The sequence below is a fragment of the Acartia tonsa genome, chromosome 8, assembly GCF_053477335.1.
Source record: "Acartia tonsa isolate MP-2025a chromosome 8, ASM5347733v1, whole genome shotgun sequence".
Lineage (NCBI taxonomy): Eukaryota > Metazoa > Arthropoda > Copepoda > Calanoida > Acartiidae > Acartia > Acartia tonsa.
In genome coordinates, this window is record NC_137267.1 from 13226784 (window position 1) to 13250557 (window position 23774).

General features: G+C 30.3%; 1 protein-coding gene across 1 annotated transcript in view; it reads left to right on the forward strand.

The window, feature by feature from the left end:
* The first annotated feature begins 339 nt into the window (after positions 1 to 339).
* The window catches only part of LOC145326041 (uncharacterized), a 94604-nt gene continuing 71169 nt past the window's right edge, over positions 340 to 23774 (forward strand). The window contains exons 1-4 of the mRNA XM_080169136.1: positions 340 to 818; positions 1517 to 1661; positions 6892 to 7003; positions 7270 to 7345. Coding sequence (XP_080025262.1) covers positions 774 to 818; positions 1517 to 1661; positions 6892 to 7003; positions 7270 to 7345 — 378 coding nt within the window. The 5' untranslated portion in view covers positions 340 to 773. The remainder of the gene's footprint in view (positions 819 to 1516; positions 1662 to 6891; positions 7004 to 7269; positions 7346 to 23774) is intronic.

Sequence of the window (23774 nt, forward strand, 5' to 3'; positions counted from 1 at the left end):
AGAAATCAAATGACCGGATAGAAACCTGTTGTAAAACGCGCTGCTATTGGCCAGAAACTTGCCGCCGCCGTTTATAATTGCTCCGATCCTTTTGCTACAGGTCGCTGGTTCATTCAATCCGACCAATGACAGTGCGTGGCGGCAAGTTTTAGCGCCAATCGGATTTGGGAGAAAAGAGGACGGGGGTATGGCAGCTAGGAGGGTGGGTATTATTGGGGGGTAGCAAAAAGGGAAGGTCGTAACACCTGTGTGTACTACTTTGTATGGAAGAGAAGAACAACGGCGCTCTCGATTTGGTGGTGTGTGCGTGTGTGTGTGTGTGTGTCGAATGAAAAAGTTGCAAAGACAGTTTAGTAGTGTTGTACTAAGAGTGAGTGAGCTACATATTTATATAATATACACACACACACACACGACGTGCACAGAAATTTTAATATTAGTGCTTCATATGTCATATATGTATAACATTATGTATCAATAACATAAATCCAGTGCTTTTATGTAAACAAAATAAAGTGATTTTTATAAAGAAAGTGTTTTGATTATAAAAAAAAACATATAAAATGATAAGCAGATAACAGCAAACAAGGAAGGAAGAAAAAAAGTGTCAAAAAAGCGACCAAAAGTGACAAATTTTTTCTGACCAGTGACAAAAAGCCACCATCACGTTAAACTTCAACGATTTGCCCGGAGCTCCGTACGGCTCCGGGAACCAGGGCGGCGGTAACGGCGGGGGCGGCAGCGATAACGAGTCCGACCAGGTGAAGAGCCTGATGGAGCTGCAGCAGCAAGGCGGAATTCCGGGCTACGGCCCTTACAGGAAAGATATCCGGCCCGCGGCGGTTGGACATTTTTATTCATCGTCTTAAAAGTTTTTTTATTCTAAAGGACGAAAAAAATCTTATCGCCTTAAACTTTACCAACAATTAAAAATCTTTGTTAATGATAATAACAGCGAATTTTGTGCCTTGTGCTAACAATTATTTTTGGCAGGCGAAAATGCTAAATGAAAATTAGCATTTACAAAATTTGAGAAAAAAATTTAATGTACATTGTACATCATAGACTTCAAAAAATAAGTATAAAAAAAACCATATCAAAATAAAAGACATAAATTAATAATTCGTCAGAAAATTTGTAAAAAAAAATTCCAAAACTTTTAAGACTATATTCATCTTATAGGAAACTTTTAAACTTTATCAGAAAAAATTCTTTCATGAATATAAAACTAATTATACTTATGTAAAAATATACTTAAAACTACGTACAGAAATTGTATGTATGTCATAAGAAATACAAATAAAGTTTTGGCATAAATTAAGAATTGCTAATCAGTGTTTATTGCGTTTTTATATTCATTATTTTAAAACTTATGGAAATTTTATTTAAAATCTTTCTCTAAGTCTAAAATAGTAAAAGTTTGTATTTTTAAGTTTAACTAAAATGTTGCATGGAGCGCCTCTACTCTGTATTAAATAGTAAACGTCAGCCATCTTGACCGGATATCTCGCCCAGAAGCTTGTACAATAATTCCTCTGGGGGTCATGATGGCTTAAACCGGGGGTACCCGGGCTATCCCTTCCCACCCATGCCCGGACAAAATTATTCCGGCTACCCGCCAATTGGGTATCCAGGCAGCCAATCACCCGGACCTAGAGAGGGTAAGTGACATTTTCTAACTTATTTTATATCTATATTTTCAAACAAAACATTTTGCTTTAATTTCTTTCTCGATCAATATTTTCCGGATTTTTGGTTATCTAAAATATCTATCTCATTTGCTATCTTGGTTGAACTATAAAACTTCAAAGAAAATTTAAAAATAATTGTCAAGAAAAATAATATCATAAAATAGCAACATTTAAATTAAGTAAAATTTTAATTATTTTATTATTATCAAAATGATAAATCTATATCAATATAGGTCATTCTTAAAATTAAAAAAAAAACATTTGTTTTCATTATTGAGTTATTCATTCGAAAATATTTAAGTATTTTTTTGCTTAAATTGTGTAAGAATAAAATATATAGAACAGAAAATTTAAGTCAGGATTATAATTATTTTTTGTATCTAAACTATATACCTACAAATTAAGAAATTAGTTTATTTTTTACATTTTAAATAGCATTTGACTTTAAGAAATAAAATTTAAAAACTTGTGTATAAGTTCATTGAAGTATGAATAATGAACATCAACTTAAAGATTGTAGATAAACTTAAAAGCATATGTGGATCAGTTTTACAGGTGTACTTAAAAACAACTTTAATAAAAATGTTTCTTAATTTTCAAAACTTACATTATTTTTGTTAAATTTATACATAGTATTTAAATCAATATACTATTCGTTTTGCTATTTTTATTCAATTTCTATAGAAATTTTGTTGATTATTTGTAGATTTTTTAAAAATGTCTTTGGTGGATTTTTCTTGATCATTTTTTTCTTTATCATTTCCGCCCTAAACACCGAAGCTCACACAAACACAGATTTTTTCTGAAACCATTTTTTTGCTTTTGAAGGAACCATGCAAAGCAAGCGCTTTTGCCAATCCGTGATTTCAGTTTGCAATGTTTTGTAAATTTGTGCCATTATTTTCACACGTATATGTGTGCTTGGTGCGAGGGAGGAGGGAGATGTAGTCAGGGAGTGAGGGAGATGGTAGGTGAGGGAGTATGTTATGTTTGGAGAGTGCATTGATGTATAGAGAGGGAGTTATAGGTATAAAGAAGCAGCAATAGTATCTCCCTCTCTTTCGTTTATCTCTCTCATTCTCACTCCCTCTCTCTCTCGCGAGAGAGGAGTGCCATGTTTCAAATTTTGCATTTTGTTCATGTTTTCATGAATTTCGTGTTTTCTAGGAATTCTGGAATATACGTGAATTTTTGTGTGCATGTGTCCAGGGAGGGGGATAAGACAATGGCCGATAAATTGATGTAAATCCTCAATGATTATACACAAAATTACCCATTCTATAGATTACAATTATTAGTTGAAACGTTTGGAATCTAAACTTAATGAACAGACTAACAATAATTCAATAGATGTCCCCAAAGTTGCTCAGCCAATAAATAAGAAAACGTTAATTTAAAAATTTAGATTTATTTAAAATATTAAATCTATATTAAAATCTTTTTTTTGTAAAATTAAGTACAGAAATCTGCTAAAACTAATTTTTTAAGATTTATTCCAATTTACAAAAAAATATTTGGCTGTTCTATCAATTGTTTTTAATAAAACATATCCCCACCCGAATATGTGAGTGTGTACTTTTTTACTTTTTATTCCTTTGCTGAAACAAATTTTTGTGAATTTTTAGATAAAAATTGAAATATCAAAGGATCTTTATGTCTTCTGGTTAATATTTCATCAATTTCGAATATTTCAACCTAATTTTTATTGGTATTATATTGGTCTTTATTGTTGTGACGTCAACATTTACTTAATTTGATAAAATTTTATTATAAAAGAATGATAAAAGGTAACAAAAGAAGTTGAAAAATAAAATATAATCCGCGCGGGGCGGCGGTTAGGTCAAAAGTTATTTAGTTAACCCTTTTTAATTTTTCTATCAAGGATTAACCCTACAAAACCAGTGGGGTGCCACTTTGGTGGTTAATGTACTCCCCCCGTCCCCCTCCAATAAACCACTTGTAGTCTATTTACTATTTAGTTATGGAAAGTGAAAAAATTTCATAAAATAAATTTAACCTTTGTAAGTTACTAAAATAATATTTAAAAAAACAAACTTTGGGTTTTCGCCTTCTGCTTTTTTTGATCAAGGTATTAAATCCTTCAATCATTGTTTGTCCTTTTTTACTAATTGATTATTAGAATATTGTTCTCTATTGCCCTAGTATAAATGAGAAAGAATGACAGTCAATTACTTCTTTTATATTCATCTCATTTGCCGATTTTACCAAGGTTGTGGCAATCAACGAGCAAAGTAAAAAATAAACATTTTAATAAATTAATAAATATTTCATCATTTAGTAATATGCTTTTTATCGAAAAAATCGCAGTAAATAAGTTATTTATTGACTATTTGTTTTAATTGCTACAAAATTGCCACAACCCATATTCATAGACACATCAATAATTCGGCCTTTTTGTTTACGCCGCCGCCTCTGGAATCCCCTCCCCCCCCCCCCCCCCCCAAATTCTTAATTTTAATTTTGTTTTCATTTAAAAAATTAATGTATACTAATATTTATTGACTTTAATATAAATTTCAAGTGGGAGGGGATTAATCTTATTGTTTTTAATTTAACATGTTAGGTATATTAATTTGTTCTTTTTTATGGTATTATAAATTCCTTAAATAACACCTCCCACTTATTTAATTAAGAATTATACTTTTGTCGCCAATAAATTCAGCTTTATAGCCTTTAAAATTATCTAAAGTATCAAGGAATAAAAACTTTCAATTTTGACGGATTTTCCAAAAGTTTTTGATTGCGTGTATCGGACCAATAATAATATAAATCAATGCAAATTATCATTTAGTATTTTCAATATTTTATCACAAAAAAGTGTGCTTGTATTTTTTACATTAAAAAAAATATGTTTGCTTCTAAATGGATAAATTATAGAACAGCTTTGCTCTTGAAATCTGAAAACATTTTTTCTGTTTTATATTTTTATTGCAGAAACTGTAATATTAATTTTTCTTCTTGTACTTCATGTGAAATTTAGATATACATAATTTCTATCTGTCCATCTTGTTATTGGCTATCTTTCTATCTTTTTGTCTATCTTTTTTCTCCTTTTTGACTTATTAGTAATAGAATGTCTAAACCTTTTTAATGACAAAGACTTTTTTTATATTAGTTAATTGACTTAACCCTAAAAGTTATGTTTTAATGTTCATTTTTAATCAAAAATGTTATATCTTGTTATTGCTGAGCAACTTACTAAAAAACTTCATGTTTATTGAAATGAAAAATCTTAAAATGTTGACTCTACTCCTGCCTCTGGACATTGCATTTAGAGTCGTGTTAAATATCATTTAATTGTGAGAATTGTAATGAGTAAAAAAAAAGGTGGAATTAAATATCGACATGTTTCATTCAAAATTCAAGGAATTCTGCATTTTTAAGACCAGATCTTTAAAGACTTTTAAATAAAATTCAATATTCTATAAATGTTCTGTTTGTGTATCCTTAAAATTGTTAAGTGAACTAAAAACTAAGTCCTTCAAAGTCATAACTCAATATTAATCTATTTTGCATCTAAAGCATTTTTAAATCCAAAATTTTGAAGAACTTAGACAAATATTATAAAGCTTTTTAAGTTGCCTATGAACCATTTTGTAAACCTCCATCCTAATGAATTTTTAGAACAGTTTAAATAGTCTGAAACCCCGCCCACTTTTTCAAGGAACAAATACAAACATATACATATAACCAAACATATAGAATAGATGTATAAAAACAGTAGGGAGAAGGGGGGGGGGGAGTTAGTCTGCCAAAATTGAAAGGGAGAAAAAAAGAAATTTATTATTCAACTTGGCTGAAATGAGCATAAAAAGAGATAGAGAGAAAGATGGATATATAGAGAGTTAACATAAAAGGGGAGTGTTTAAATAGATGCTCATACTTATATGAGAGAGAGTAGAGAAGAGGGGATTATAATGGCTAAGTTTGGTCCATAAGAATGCTGAATTTTCATTGGATCCTGCCAGCCAATAACAAAATAGATTTAACTTTATGATCTTTTTATGGCTATGTGAAGTTATATATATACACATAAATACAACCAAACAGACAAACATAAAGACAGACAAACAAACATCCAAATTTAGTATATGTTTATTTTGCAACAAAAAATTTATAATTCTCAAGAAAGATATCAAAACTTTCAGACTATAATTCATATGAATAGCTTCTTTTTAATGAAAAAATCAAAATCTTTGGATTTTAAACATCTAAATGAAAGATAGAAAGATCAAAAGCCTAGAGGCTAATATTGAAAGCAAAATCACTAAACAATTTTTAATGATAATTAAAGGTAATGACTTTGTTGAGACCCATGAAATTAATCATTAGCAGCCTTTGCCCACTCCCCTGCTCTCAACAATCTTATCATAATTTATATCTCTGAGATTTAAAAAGTTATATTCTGTTAAAGAAAGCATAAAATTGAGCAGAAATGGCTGAAAAGCCGCGGGGTTATGTAAATAAAACATTAAGAAATAATTAACCCCTCCGCCGTCTGAAGCCGAAGTTTTTGTATATCATTTCATCTGCTTTAAGTGTTCTTTTTGTGGTTGTTTGGTTCCATTGTTTTAGCTAACAAGATTAGCAAGATAAGATAGAAAGATAGCAAGATAGATAGATAATGAGAATCCGTGCGCATTTTAGCTGATTTATGCCGCAATTATTTTTCTATGCGTAAACATTTTTTACCAAGATTTTATTTCATCGCCATCCGTCCGTCCGTTCGAAAATGTTTTTTTTTATGCTGCTTTTTGAAATTATTTATGGCATTACTTAAATATTAAATCGTAAATAGTCAAAATTTTAGAAAAAATTAAATATTCTAAAAAAGAAACATTTCTTAAGTATGAAGTCTTAAAAAGTATTTTATATTTTGCAAAAAAAAAAAAAATTATTTTTTTTGCAACCCAATGCAAAATAGGACCAATTTTTTCTGCACCTAAAGTGTTGGGTAGAAATATTAGTTTGTTAAACAAGATACTTATAAACTTTACTGGAAGTATTTTTTCTTGCATAATTTTTAAGTTTATGCAAATTTTGATTTAATTTAAAAAGTCATTTGCATTATTTATCATTTTTTTTGGTAATAAATTGATATTTTTACCTATCTATCTATCTATATCTATCCATATGTCTATCTATCTATCATACTAACTCCATGTTTGTATCTATTTAGACAGTGTAGTAGAACATGGTGAACTAATAACCCGAGTGAATGGTAAGGGCAAGAAGATTCGGAAGCCCCGCTCCATTTACTCCAGTCTACAGATTCAACAGCTTGAACGCAGGTAAAATAATCAAAGCAATTTTTGACCACAATCATTTTCTTTTTGACAATATACACTCCCTTTTTCTATAAATAATATAAAATCAAATAAAAAAAATAGGAAAAAAAGGGCTATATATTTCAATTATTTGATCCAGTCACACTTGCAGCTATTTATTTCTTAAATATTAGCTTCATCTTTACATCAATCATCAGTGGTCAGTCAGCTGCATACAAAGTTCTAACTGCAGGGATTCCTGTAACAATAACATATTTGTATCTGCTTAGGTTCCAGCGGACACAGTACCTGGCACTCCCAGAGCGGGCGGAGCTCGCTGCAAGTCTTGGTATCACTCAGACACAGGTATGAACAATTGTTTTATCTTCTATTAACCTATCCCGTTTAACCTGTGACTGTGACGACGTAACAAGTAGCGCATTTGCTAGTTCTCTGAAAGATAATATGTTCAATTCTCGGCACGCCATAACTAAAGACGTTAAAAATTATTCCTGTTGCTGTTGTGTCAGGTGCACATATATCCGAGGCTAGGCTATGCTGGAACGACGTTCCTTTGTGTACTTTTTTGTCATTTCTTAAAAAGAATAAAAATAAATTATCTTGTTTACAAATGGAAATAAAATTGAGGGGAGACATAGAATAACAGATGCACCGATTGTTGTCGCTGTCGAAAAAGCATCAATTTCAGTTTTTTAGGTCAGAAAAATGCATGCACTATCAGTAGTGTCAAAAGTCGGCAGGACCGCACTTTTGGGTTCTTACCTCTTTGATTATATTTGGTATATTTAAAGTCCCTTTTGCTGAAGCTTTACTGCTAAAATCTATATCTACCAAAATGTATCTATATTATCGCTACAAAAACTGTTGTAATTTTTTAATATGCCATTTTATTGGTTTACGTTAACTAATGAGCATTAAATCAATGTTATGAATTCTTCAAAAATGCATAAAGCGCTTATAAAAATCAAATAATTCAACTTCTTCCGTTTTCATGCTGTTTAAACACTTCAAGCTATGCAATCTTTTTATTTTTTTTAATGATAAAAAAAACATTAAATAAATATAAACATAAATGGATATTTGATATCTTAAAGAAATTTAAGATATTGAAAAAGCTAGCGATGTTTCTTATTAGTCAATCTTCAAGAACAATATTATAAAGTAAATGACTAACTATAGAATGGCCTTGCTGTTAGGAATAAAAAAGGACTAGTAGTTTTTACATTGAAAATGATTACAAACAAAAAGATTAATTACCGAGTAGCTGCGCTACCACGGAGAAAAAAAACCCTGGCCATGTGATGATGTATTACTATCTAAAGATAAGATATTAATGATCTAAATCTTTTTCAGTCAACTTTAGGTTGTCATTTTTTGCGGCCGTAGCAGTCATAAATCACGCGCAGCCAAGCGAACGACGGCGCAAGGAACGACCAAAGCCGCCAAGGACTGCTGCCTTGGCGGTTGGGAAATTAGTAGATTACTTGATAATACCTGCAATAAGAATAAAAAGAATGGATTATTTGATTTCAGGTATCTTAAGGGATAAGACAATAGGAGAAAAAATCATAAACATTCACAATTATGATAAAAAAATTACCCTTCACTAGATTAAAACTATTGGTTGCAATCAACTAATATACGAATAGTTTTGAACCAACCAATCAAAACTTAATAAAAGTACCCAAAGTTTTGAGCTAACAAAATAGTAATATGATATAAATAGGTAATAGTATTATTTAATATATTAATCTATTAACATTAAGTATAAAATCCTTGATTAAAAAAGAACCAACTATCTAGTCAGTCAAGCACCAGTCAAAGTACAAAAAATAAGGTAGATAAATTACGAAAATAATCAGTTCAATTTTGCTGTAATTATATCAAAATAAGACATTCAAAATTAATTAAAACACTTTAATAAGCAATTCTAAGAAGAGCTTGAAAATTGTCAAAGGACTTTATTTAAAATCTTTCTTATATTATTATAAAAAAAAGTTATGTATATTGCACATTTTAATTCTTTTGATTTTAATACTTTGCTTTACATACTCTTTAGGCCTATATGTTAGACTTAACAGTATATACACCAGTCGTCTAAAAAGCGAAGCGACGTTTTGTCAAATTTTTTGGTTTTCTTTTTTTCTTGTATACGCTCGGGGTGAAAGCGTTTTTATCATATTTTTTTTCTTTATTCTTATTTGATTGGCTTAAAAATCTTATGCGACAAACATACACATGGTTATAATATCTTAAGCTTGATGTATTTAATTTTTAATTTTTTTATGAAAAAATTCTTTTTATGAAGTTTTTGATTTATTTTACACATTTTAACAAAGCAAATATCCTTTTTCACATGGATGGCAGACAATCATTCTAAAAAATGAAATGCAGAAAATCTCTGACAATATAAAACACCAAAAAGATTAAACTTACAAAAGGATTACATTAGATATTGCTTCAGAGTTTAGATAAGTTGAATTAAATTTTATAAAAAGCAGAATACATATCTATACCTATCAGTGTCTTATTTGACTAATAGCCCTTTTTTTCTTTCAATAATTAATTAGGTAGTTTTCAGCTAGGGGGTAATTAAAGCATACTGCACTAAAACTTGTGTATATCCTTTCTAGAAAAAATTAATTACATACCTTTTTTAAGAATAGGTTAAAGGACATTTTTTTTTATTGTGCCTTGGAAATTTCAAAATGAATTATCATATGGAAAAGTTATAGTGGTCTAATCGATAAAGTTTATCCATCCATCATTTCATTGCAATGGGAACGAAATTTAACTTTTTATTGAAATTTATGAATTATTACAACTATAATGATGTATATATTTCTGATTTTTATAACCACAACGCATATTGGCATGTTTTTATATACTAAATTATATATCAAACCCTTTAATTTAACAAAATTATTAAGTCTTAATAAGATCTTTCAGTTAAGGTAGATAAAAATTAGGGAAGGGGCAAAATGCGGTTCTGATACGAATTATAAATTTTTTTTGAATTCTATATGATTAGTAGAAAGATGCATAAATATTTGGAGAAAATATATTGGAGAAGATGCATTTTGGGAGATTATTTTTTAATTCATTATACCATATGGGATGCTATGGTTTTGAGAAATTTAATCTATCTAAGTTTTTTATTGCAGTTCCGTATTTGTAGAAAATTATTTTATTTCTATAATTTTTAGTAGCGAAGCTACTCTTTTAGTTGGGTGAGTTTGTTTTAACATTGAACATTGTTGATATTGCTGCGCTACGTATGGACATAATTTTCCTTTATTAAATTAAAAAACAAGGCCTTAAAGTTTGAGTTAAAACGTAAAAAAACAAAACAAATTTAGTATTGTTGTACATTGAACATGTAAACAGTTTAGGCTGCCAAAAAAGGCAGTTACTACTTTGTATGGCGTTATACTCACATGAGTTTGTGTGTGTATGTGTGTCTGTGTGTGGGTATGTGTGTGTCTGTGTGTTTATGTGTATGAAAGGATAATTATCGTGTAAGATAGGAACATGGTTCTGTCAAAGTGTCAGGAACAATCATGTGGGTTCTGGGTTCGACTACCTGCCCCTCTTTTCTGAAATTCATGTAGTGTTTTTCCTACAGCTTTTTCAATAGTCAAAAACAGGGTTTTAAGATTTCTGCCTTAAATTTTGATGTAAGATGCTCTAATTCTATATAAAAAAAGGCCTTTTTGACTGGCGAAAAATTACTGTTATGTACCTTTTATATTAGCTTTGCTATTTTTGCTCAAATGCAACGTTATAGCATGTTTTACTTTCATCTGCGCGACGGCGTTGATAGCTAAATCCACTTGATTCAATATTTTGATTACAAATCTGGATTACGGAAGTTTCAGTTCAAAGTCAAATATATAAACAGTCAAAAAAATATGAAAAATAAAGGCCTAATTAAAAAGTACCTAACCCAGTGTTAAATAATTTACTTTTAGATTTAATAATATATTTGATATATTTTTATATAATTACAAAGTCTATACTCGAGGTGAAGGGGTAAAAAGGCAAATACTAAAAAAAATGAAAACATTACAATTCAATAAAAAATAAATATTTAACCTTTTCCTGGCATTTACAAAAGCCCAACTCATTTTTATAAACATGACAAGGGTAAAAAGTAAAAAAAGGCTTTTTAGTTTTTATTTTATTAAAGAAATTTTATGTTGGTTTTAGAATAATAAAAATATGACTGTTTATTTTTTTCATACAAGTTTTGTTTATTTTGATGTTTTGCATTTTTGTAGATTTTTTTTACTGTAAAAAAAACTTCTAAATTTTATTTAACATTGTGGATTTTTTAGAGTTAAAAGTCCCATATAAAAGTTGTTTACTAGCATTTATCTCAGGGGCTAAAGTGATTAGAAAAAGATATCATCTAAACTATATGATATATATGAGCTATATATTATATATATTAATCCTAATACCCATATATGTAGGCCTTATCATTGAACAAAACTTTTGAAACCTTAAACATTCATAATTTTATTCTTACTCTTATTCAGACATTTTTTTGTTTCTTTTCAATAAAAAAACAGGAATTTTTTTGGTATACTAGCATTTATTGTTGTATTTGTAACTAGACAAAGTGTCTCAAAAAATCAGCCACGTGACGTCATAAATATGAGGAATTATCCATCTCTTGTGTTGGTACTTTTTGCAACGTTGCAAAAATATATTTGCAACACTTGTTAAGGGGTTTTCTTTCCCACTTCTCCTCTCATCTCCCTCATTTTTATGACGTCACATGGCTGATTTTTGAGACACTTTGTCCAGTTACTTGTATTTGCTTAACGTATTCTTCTAATGCTTGATGAATTATCAAAAGTTTTGGGCTGATTTACGTGTGAGAAATTTTGGATGTGAACTAATATCTAGATGTATCAACATAAATATTGTTGGTCTTTTTGTTTCAATATTATTCAGTGGCCATACTGCAAATTTACTTATTTCAAAATTTAAGGGTGTACGCTAAAAAAATTAAACTCGTTGTTTAAATTGTTTGTTTCTTGAACAGTCTATTTTAGTTTTCTTAAGATACCTAAGTTAAGTATAAATGCCATGAAATAGCCAAATATAAAGCCTCTTTGGTTCGATATGATTATAAATTATAGAAAATTTCAGTAAATTGACAGTAGATATAATAAAAAAATAAACATTACATCCTATATGGTTTTTCGGATTAGGCTTTTAAATATGTGTTTGTAGTTTTTAATCCCTTGGTACATAAGATTATCTGTATGATAGAATAAACGTTTATTTTACTGGTATATTACATATTAATGTTTTCAATTACTTAAATAATAACATTTTGATAAACAAATTAATACTTATAACACTTTAACCGTTTGTTTTGGAACATATAAGGTATTCTTTTATTTTCTATTAAGATTTTAAACCATCAAAAAATAATCTCAGATAGCTTTAATGATAACAATGATAATTATATCCATGAGCATTTCAGAATAAGCCAACGGACACACAGATGGACATGCAACGTTCTAGAGTAGCTACGCTCCCAAAATAAGAAAGATAAAGAAAACTAGTTTGCTAATCTGAAGTTATTTGCAAAAAAAAATCCGCGAGACAACCACCGCAAAATTCGCTGGAGCCATTCTCTGTCAAAAATGATTATAATTTTTGCCTAAAACATTATTTATAGTCTAGGACTAAGAATATGTTCGCGAAAATGGGGGGGGGGAGGGGGATGTTTACGTGTGTGTTTTATTTAAGCCTTAATTTAATTTTGTTCATAAATAAACATCTACCCCAAAAGAATTATAATCAATTGACTTAAAGGCATCCCGCAATAAATACTTTTGTGATCAAAAATAAGATTAATTTTTGCTAATGATTTTCTTTACCTTTAAAAGATTTCTCACCCTCTAAGTATAGATGTATATTTATATTTCAATCCTCCCCCCCCCCCTCCCCCCTAAGTAAAATTTTCTCCATTTTAACCAAGGTCAGTTTTTGGGGATGAGGTGGGGGGGTTGAGGGTGGATTAGCTTCGGTGGTTGTGTGAGTTCATTTCTTAAGGATTAAGGGTTGTGGGGGAGGGGGGGGGGGGTGAGAGCATAGCAAAGGTGTTCTGGCGCCCCAATAGTCTGGGTGGGCGTGTCCATCCACCCTCCCCTCACCATTACCCACTTCTAAAAGTAATACGTTACTTGAATACACATGGAAGGGCGGTCTTGTGTTGACTATAATATAAGAAATTGTTACTTAATTCTCCCCGACAACATCAAATTTCACCCGTCTTTTTAGAACATTTCTTGAATAGAGGTTAAAGCAATGGCGACTTGTGTCTGTGTGTTTGTTTTTAGGTGGATTTGTGTTTGTATGTGTAATTTTTTCAATTCATCCCCCCTCAAAAAAAACTTCTTGGCAAAAAAATTGGACTATTTCAGTTTTATTTAAGAGAAAGATATAGATAGATAGTAAAATCAAGACCGTTTTTTTTCAAGGCAGAACTAATTCTGGAATTGTTTCACAAATTTAAAATTTACTCCTGTCAATGATTGTTTAGAAACAAGCACAAATATGTCTATAAGTAGCGCAACAAAATCACATAAATAAGGCAGTGACAAAACAGTGTTGTTTGTATTGCATTACCAGCGACTTTAATTTGTTGACTTAAAAAATGAAAGAGATTTGGAGATAGATAAAATAGGTAGATAATAAAAGCGAGAATAAGAAAGGGATGTGCAATTAATTCCGCTAAAAGTATCATCTTTTATTAGTGTGTCTTTTTGTTGTTGTCATTAAGTAGGTTAATGGGTTGGAACTTGTTACAACTAAAGACTAAAATACTACTTATAAAATAATTAGAATAAGGTCCATGTACAGTTAGAACTTTAGGACAAAGATCTCGCAATCAAAATTGTGCTGAAATGATGGGACACCTTCTGACTGGGATGGGTGTAGGAGCCCTGAAGTCTGCGCATCAACCACTTATTAAGCACCGACAAATACAATTCAATAATAACCAAAACCATTGATCACCGAAATCAAAACATTCTTCCCCCCCCCCCCCCTACTGAAAAGTTAGCACTTAACCCTGTTTTATCTCTTTACAATATACAGGAATATGCCAATGGCATATAAATAAATCAAACTTGGTTTTGAAATTATTTGTTATGCTATATTTTATACTTCAGGTTGGGCCCCCATCGAATAGTGAATAATAGAAGGTGTAGGAGAGGGTTTTAAAAATAGCCCAAAACCTTCCCTGGACATATGTAAAGCTACCTTAAAATAAAGAACTCAATCGGTTCAGTAGTTATCAAAATCTTAAGCTTCTGACAAAAAAAAATACTTTATATAATGGGATAAAAATTAGTTTATGTTTATTAATTGAAAACTATTTTTATTCAATGGTCTTTTAATGACTAAAACTTTTAAAAGAAGTTGTATCAACTTTTTTTTTATAGCTAGCCGGTTCTTTTAGTAAGTAGTAGATGTAAAATTTTTCATAGAATTCAAATATGCAATCGGTTTTTTTGTAGACCTCTTATTTTTTAAGTAATTTAACACAGGTCTCCTTAACAAAACCTTAGATTAAAAAAAATCTCCAAAGAAACGGACAACGGGGCCTTCAAATAGGGTACAGTGGTGGTCAGAATCCGTTTGAGATTAAATCTTAGCTGCTCCTTCTTGCCAGATATTGCAATTTGAAGTTTTGTGGTAAAAATGCCTTAAATTGCAAGGATTCCAAGGATATATGCATAAGTGAACACCTTAATTCATCAAATAAAAAGGGTGAGTTTAACATTTGAAGAGTTAAGATATCTCTTTATATGTAAACTACACACTACATCCCCATTCAAAACAATTTTTACTACTATAAATGATGTTTTTAACTTCAATAAGAGTATTAAATACTCTAAGCTTAAAGAGGTTTGTCCAATTTACAACTTTATCCTAAAGGCTGTTACCCTGGAACCAGAAGAAAAAACTTCAGTTTAAGTTTACATATGGCCCAAGTTACTTTTAGTAATATTGGTTCCCCCCCCCCCCCCCATACTCTCACAACCTACAAACTTTAGGGTGGAGGGAGGGGGGAAGCATAGTAATGCTATTATGTTTCTCAAAAACTAATTGAAGTATAGTGGGAAAAATTTTTATGTAAGGTTTTTAGGCCAAAAGTTTGTAGAAATTATGTTGACCACATTCTCCCCCCCCCCTCCCCTTTGTCCTAACCTAATGGAGGGGGTGGGGGTTGGGGGGTTGGCAGAAGATCATTCTAATGTGTTTTAAAAAACTATTAGATATATATATAAGCTTTTGGATTTGTATTGTTGTAGGACCCAAAGCACTTTTACATATATTGCTGACCTCTTCCCCTCCCCTCATAAATCAAAAACATAACATTTTGCAAAGAGAGAAAGGGGGGAGGGTTGCAGTTGAAAGGGTACTACTCTGTTGTGTTACTAAGAAACAGCTAGAATTGTAGCAGCAAAGCAAACCTTTGAGATATGCTTTGGTAGGTCAAAAGCAACTTTTACAAAATTTGCTGCATTGCTTTACAATCTCCCTCCCCCCCCCCCCCTCCAATTAAGTAATAGAAGCAAGTATATCAATATCTTTTGGATTTAAACTTTAGTAGGTCCATAATTACTTCATACTTGAACAAATATTGCTGACCTTTCCCCAACTTCAACCAACCCCATCCAGAAAAAGGGGGGGGGGTTTAATGCAACCATCTCATAATCAGTGAGCAAATGGCACTTAGAATTCGAATTTTGATCTGGAATTTTGTATGAGTAATCCTTAGTAGGTCTATTTTCCCTAAATTGAACAAAAAGTTGGAAAAGTAACAGCTAACAGCTGGCGGCTCAGCAGTTTAGCCATTTTTAAAACTATTTTCAAGGGAAGTCATCACAAAACCTATCCCTACATAATACTCTATGCTGCTCCAAAACGTTTTCAAACGGTTCTAGTTGCTAGTTGCTGGTACTAGAAATCTAAAAATGTTTTTTTTTTGTATCATTTCACATGATTTAAAGCAAAAATATGTTTCAAAAAATTGATTCCTACATAATTTATGGCAGATTTGCCGTAAAAATAGCTAATAAACGGCTAAACGGCTGATCCGTTAGCCGTTACTTTTTCAACTTTTTGTTCGATTTAGGAAAATAGACCTACCAAAATTTGCTCACTGATTACAAGATGGTTGCATTAAACCCCCCCCCCCCCCTTATATTGCTGCACAATTTCCTCCACCCCCATAAAAATAATATTAAATTATTGCTTGCCCTCCCCCTCACTCATAAGCTACCCTCCATAAAATCTCACTACCTGTTTTTTACTCAGGAACCGCTAAAGCATTAAGGAGCAAACTTTGGAATAAAGCTTTTAGATTTACAAATTGCTCTATATGTATTACCTATTCAATGTTTGGGGAAGGAGCAATGGGTTGACAATATTTTTTTTATTAGTCCAAAGGTTGGAGGAGATTATGTAGCAAAATAATTGTATTTGGAATAAATATTAGGGTTGTAGTTGGAATAGATATTTATAAAAGTAAATATGGGCCTATATAAGTTAAAATAATAACCCTGAATATCTCTAGAGGTTTCTAAATGATACACAATATTATTTACCTATGCCACTAGCCACTATTTCCATCAGATAGAGGGGGTTGGTTGCAGCAATATTTGTAAGAGATTTTGATGCCTTCTAAAGTTTAGGTACTAAGGCTTATATATTTCTTTAGTGATATCTAAAGAACTCTGCCCCTTCACCCCCTTCCTATTAGATTTGATTAGGAGGGGGGGGGATGGGGGTAGTCAACAATATTTCCAGAAACTTGGGGCCTAAGAATCTTACATATAAATTTTTCTCACAATACTTCAAGTAGGTTTGAGTAAAACATAATACTATTACTTTGCCCCTCCCCCGCCCCCTTCCCCCTAAAATTTATGGGCTGTAAGGGGTTGGGTTGAAGGGGGGGAGGGGGTTGTGAGTATTTTAAAAACTAACTTTAGCTATATGTAAACTTGAACTGAGGTTTTTCTACTGGTTCCAGGGTAACAGCTTCTAGCTTAAAGTTATAAACTTGACATTGTACCTTTTTCATTACTCTTGTTAAAATATTTTTTTTTAAGTTTTAAAATTTTTTAAATGGGGAGGGACTGAGGAGTTTACATACGCAGAGACATCTAAACTCCTCAAATGTTAAACTCACCTTTTTATTTAATGAATCAAGGTGTTCATGTATGCATATATCCTTGGAATTCTTGTAATTTTAGACATTTTTACAGCAAAACTTCAAATTGCAATATCTGGCAAGAAGGAGCAGCTAAGATTTAATCTCCAACGGATTCTAACCACCACTGTGCCCTTTTTGAAGGCCCCGTTGTCCGTTTCTTTGGAGATTTTTTTTAATCTAAGGTTTTGTTAAGGAGACCTGTGTTAAGTTTTTTAAAAAAATAATTAAGTCGGTTTTAAGGTACTAAAACGCAACAAAATAAAAGAAGAAAATGGTCAGTAAGAACAAAAATAGTAGGATCTTTAATTTGACACCTTACTTTTAAAATTCTGTTGAGTAATTATTGAAAAAATCTATTTTTTTAACCTCGGTATAATAAAAACTTTAGACCTAAATATTTTCTCAAACAGACATAAAAAACATGGGTTCATATATACCATTAGAATCAGAAAAATATTACGAATCCATTGTAAGCAAAATTGAAAAAAATTAAAAAATTAAAAAATTACAGAAATGGCCAATTATTTTTTTTGTTCAGACAACACTATTGTCTTCCCTTTTTTACCCCCTCTTTACCCCCTCTTTACCCCCTTCCCATTTTTATACTCAATTGAAGAATTAAGACGTTGCCTGTACAACATAATATGATATTTTCATATAATTCCTTTTATTGTAGTTTATATACTATATTGTAAACTTTTTTTTTCAATTTTGCTTACAATGGATTCGTAATATTTTTCTGATTCTAATGGTATATATGAACCCATATTTTTTTATTTGTGAAATAATAAAATTAAGTTCAAAGTTTTTATTCTCGTGGGTTTAAAAAAATCGATTTTTTCAATAATTACCTGACAGAATTGAAAAAGTAAGGTGTCAAATTAAAGATCTTACTATTTTTGTTCATAATGACCATTTTCTTTCTTTTTTTTGTTGCATTTTAGTACCTTAAAATCGACTTAATTTTTTTTTTTTTAAACTTAAATTACTTAAAAAATAAGAGGTCTACAAAAAAAACCGATTGCATATCTGAATTCTATGAAAAATTTTACATCTACTACTTACTAAAAGAACCGGCTAGCTATAAAAAAATAGTTGATACACCTTCTTTTATATAATAAAACTTATTAATAACTTTAAATACATGTACTGTAAATATTTTGAATATAGATATCTATTATGTAAAAAAGTTGTTCTTCCCTACGTTAAGTTTATTTGATATTGAATATTAGTACAGTTAATTAGTTTAAATTTAAATTCAAGTAACCTGTCCATCCAGATTTTGTTTATATTTTGCATATGCTTGTAACCATTTGCATTTGTTTACAAAATTTCAGACAAAAAATAAGAATATACGGGAAAACATTTTTTCCTCCTTTGCTTTAATTACTATCTAATATGAACAAGATTAATCATATCCAACGGAAAATTAATTTTAATGCTTGAAATGTTTGCAAAATTTTGTACTCAGAGTAGAAATTGCAAACACGAACAAACACACACACGAACACAAATACACACACACACACACACACATAAACAAACATAAAAAACACATTTTTATAGCTTGCGGTTAGTTTTAACAAATAAACAATAATTTTTATAAACTTTTCACTTTTTTTAAAACCATAACTCAAATAAGAAGAAAAAAAGTTAAAGGAAGAAAAAAATTCTTTCTGTGTATATCTTATTGATTTTGTTGTATGTAAAAAAGAAGAGAATCAATAACATTGCTATAAAAGGTAAAAAAAAGTAACATAATGATAATTATATAGTTTCTAGTTTGGGAATGTATAGAGAACAAGGACATATTTATTAATTAGTAGCGCATCACCAACAATATTAAAACTCTTTGTTATACTTAAAACTGCTTATTTGTAAAGCTTTTTGAATCTACTAGCGGAAGTGCTCCTAGCTTCTAGGGTCTTAGTATTCAAAGGGGAAGTGATGGGCGGAAAAACAGCGCAAAACCTTCCCAAAACTTAAATTTAAAAATTAAAATTTTCTAAAACCATCCCGAGGCCTATGTGAAGCTTCCATAAAATGAAGAACTCAATCGGATCAATGGTCTTCGAAATCTTAAGTTACAGAAAACTTTACTACTTTATATAATATAGGATTATGATAAAACTAAAAGAATATGTATGCTGTAAGCTTAAAAGTACGTTTAACAGTCACATAGAGACAGGCATTATTATAGAATAGCAGCGAGACACTAAAATGAAAAATTACACTTGATAGGAAAAGTAAATTTGAGAAAATAAATCATTTTCATGTTTGCTCGGCAAACTACATGTATTTTATTTTATAATAAAAGGACTTTATGTATCTTAAGAATGTTTTTAAAGGACGTTATATAATCATAATATTGAAATATTCGTCTAAAAAGTTTAAAGTAAAGAATGTCTTTTTAGTGTATTACTATGTGCTGGTATCATAACTTAGAAAATCATCATATAAATGTTTTATTACAATTATAGCTACTATATAAATTGTTAGTAAGTCCATATTTTACTAATTTCTTGCTGCGAAAAATGATTTTATAATTGTTCTCGTTGGTGTGATATCATAACTGTTATATTTACAAACTAATTATCCTTACAAAAGAATATTTGAATAGTTAACAACTTAACATATTAAATAAACTTGTTATAGCGGGAAATGAAACTTTTTCTCGTATTCATTCGAATCCGGTGGATAGGAACCGGTTCTCATCCATACGAAAAAACTATGTCTAGCATCGTATTATATGCAGTTTTCTACGAATATAGAAATGTACAATCATAAGATTAAAACTAGTTTTTTAGCCGGTGCCTTCGGCACCACGGGGCTAAAAAAACTAGTTTTAATCTTATAATTGTGCATTCTATATCCGCGGAAAGCCGTTTATAATACGATACGAGAAATAACTATTATTAACTTAGAAAAAGCTCTTTTTGAAAATGTAAGAAATTTTAGAATTTGAACCACCTTAAAACAATAATAAATTAATTAAAAAATTAGATAACCTAGTTTTTAAAAGGAGGTTTAAAGCTGAAACTTAATTAAGTAGCCTTTGAGTTTATAGCGATATTATACCATAATTTGGAATAAGTTTTCTTATATTTAATAAGATTTGTCTTTGAAAATGTAAAAAAGTTTTACCTTATTCCTTTATGATATCAATATTAACATTTACATTTGCATATCTGCGGTCAACGGTATATCAAACTTTACACAAAAAATATACATAATCTTTTTCCAAATCCCTCATTCTTATTTTACTACCAAAAAACCTAATAAATTATTTGGTAAAATATTGAATCATTCTTTTGGTTGGGAGAAAAAATTCTTGAGCCCTTTAATTATCAATTTTAAATCTTTTTGGTAATAAAAATTACTTTAGATTTATGTGCAATTTTGGGAATTCAATACACTACTCAATTTTGGTAGCGAGGCTACTTCAAATCATGGGATTTTTATTTAATTTTTGTGATACTTATTTATTAGATTTTTAGAAACAAAGAAACACACACACATACATGCTATTACTTTATGGAAAAAAGAATGAATCTTGATTGTAAAATAGTAAATTTAATTCATTGATTACCGCTTAAAAGCTGACTGTAAAACACCCCAAGATTGACGTGTCATTTATGTTTGTTTAAGAACACTTTAAAAGGATTACGACTATATAAAGATAATGATCGCTGGTATGCACGTTTGGGGTGAAGGGGGGAGGGGGTTATATACCACCCCTGCCTGCACTTGAATGAAATTCCCTCTTTTTTTTATTGACCTAAACCTGTTGTCAATTATTTACTAGGGTTTGTAAATTCTGAATTTTTCATACCCTGTGTCACGCAACATAACTTGGAACTCAGGAATCTAAAGGGATAAGACAATGGCCGATAAATTGATGTACACCCCAAACGATGATATACAAAATTACTCCTTCTGTATATACAATTAGTGGTTGAAACTTTTGGACACAACAAAATGAACCAACTAATCAAAATTCAATAAAAGTCTTAAAGGTTGTTAAGCTAATAAATAAGAAAACTCTATCATAAAACTTTGGGGACTATTGTAATAAACAGTCCAATGTCCCCTCCCTCCCTGACTTTAAACAAAGATACAGAAGAAAACTATTTTGTCTTCTTGTGATATATCCTTGCCTAATAACTTGGAATATTCCTTTTCTTGTTAATTTTTTTCAAGTAACCGTTCTTAAATAAACCATATATACCAGTGTGTATCTATCTATCTTGATGTCTATCTATCTATTTCTCCATCCATTCATAGACCGGATGCTCTTTTGTATAACCTGTAGAGTATATATTCATATCTATCTATCCATCCCCTTATATATTTATCTATCTATCCATCTATTCATAAATATATTCTCACTCCCCTCTCTATTATGCTATTATATTATATCCTCATATTTTGCTCTCCCTTCCCTATAAAATTCTTCATTTTTCTTGTCTTTTGTATGATCAAGTCTGTTAAATTATCGACTTCCCTAAGTTCAAAGATTTTTTTTAATTTTCAAAGATTTTTTAGTTTACTAATAATGTTTTTTTTCTATTTTAGGTATGTTAAGCTAGAAACTTTAAAAATTTTGACTCAGAAAATTAAAAAGAAGTCCAAAAATCCCTAAAGCCCAAATTGATCATTTTTTGGCATGGTTTTCAAAAATTATTCATCATATTACAACGTAAGACAGGTTACTGTGGGGTGTTCAAAAAATATTTCATTTTCTTTTTAAGAATAATACTCTTAAAATCAACCTCAAATATTATTATGATTCAAAGCATAACATATTAAATTTGGAAGCTTTTCTAATGTGTTAAGTTAGCCTCGATCAATAATAAAAACTGCCACATCTTTGATTTATAAATTATAATTACTAATTACAAACTGCCTGTCTGTCCGGTTTTTTTTCAGTCTGTTTGTCTGTAATGCTATGAAAATTATGAAATCAAAAAAGTATCTATTTTTAGGCTTATCTTTTAAGTTTTTTTATCTTGTAAAATGTAAAATTTTGTATATTCTGACTTGCTGGATAAAATCATATTTACAATAAGGTCATAATACATAATATAAAGCCATAGTTCGACAGCCTATCCATCTTAATTATAGGTTTACCCGGCGAGGTGTCCTGTAAAACAGCGATTCTTTATTATTCAGCAAAATTATTTCGCGGATTTTAAAGTCAACAAAAAATATATTTATTTTGGCACATTTTTTTCTTGTTTTTGGAAGATTTTTTTATTATCTTTAAGTAATTCTTTTTATAGGTTTTATTTGAACATATAGACATCCCCCTATCTCTTCCTTTTGCATATAACTATGCTAGCTATCTCTCTCCCTTCGTCTTTACTTTTCCTTTTTTCATATATTCGGCCTAGGGTGGTTTTTAAAACATTTTATTTTGAAACTATCACATTAGAAAAAAGCCTTGAAAAAGATAGTTGAATTATTGTGATTTAACTTTACCTAATCGTTTTAGAACCCCCTCTCGTTGCATTAAGTTATGGTGAGTTGATTTACTATCATAACAGAGTTTACTTAGGGTTCCAACGATTTTAATCGTTCATTTTCAAAAGTTTGATTCTTTCAAATGTTTAGACATTAAAAAGTGTTTAAGCAAAAAAACTTATTTACGCTTTGAAATTAAAAATTCTATTATTGCACCCTTTTCAAATAGCCTGAAACCTGCTCCTAACTAATGCTGAACTTTCCTGAACTACGGTCTAGCCTTCTAGAAGATTGCACAGACACACATCCTGTTACTTTAGTAAAAACTAGCGGCTACGCCCCTAGAGGCCTCTAGGGGCACTTGAGGAGGAGAGAGTGGAATTTAATAATTCAATTTCTTATTTTAGATTTTAAAAGAAAAAGTAAAAAAAATTTACGTTTGATGTTTGTTTTTCGTTGAACTCTCTTTCTAAAATTGAGAAATTTAAAAAAAATTTAATTTCTCTAGGGAGGGTGGTGGTACCCTCCCCCAAAATAGTTATAAACCTTCCCGGGACATATGAGAATCTACCCTGTTAAGGAGAACCCGATCGGTTCAGCGGTTAGCGAGATCCTTCGGTACAAACACACAAACACACAAACACACAGACACACAGACACACAGACACACAAACATCCTGTTACTTTATTATAAGGATGGATGGGAAAAAATACTGAACATTGTCTAATATCTATGATACGCTTGATTCAAATGCAGATATTACAATTTATAAAGTTTTTTTTCTAGAATTTTCAATTTATATTCCTAGTAGTCAAATATTATTTTAATATCTATCTATCATTCCATTTCATTTAGAAATATTCATCTATTTAATTAAATGTCTGTTTGTAAGTCTACTTGAACTGAAGGATCAAATCGCTTATTCCTATTTTGTGGGAGGTTAAATTTTCATACATTCTCCCTATAAAGTTACCCTAAAGACCTCTAGGGGCGCAGCCGCTAGTTGCTAATATTTTGGTGTCTATCTAACTTTGTAATAATAATGAAAATATTTAGTATAA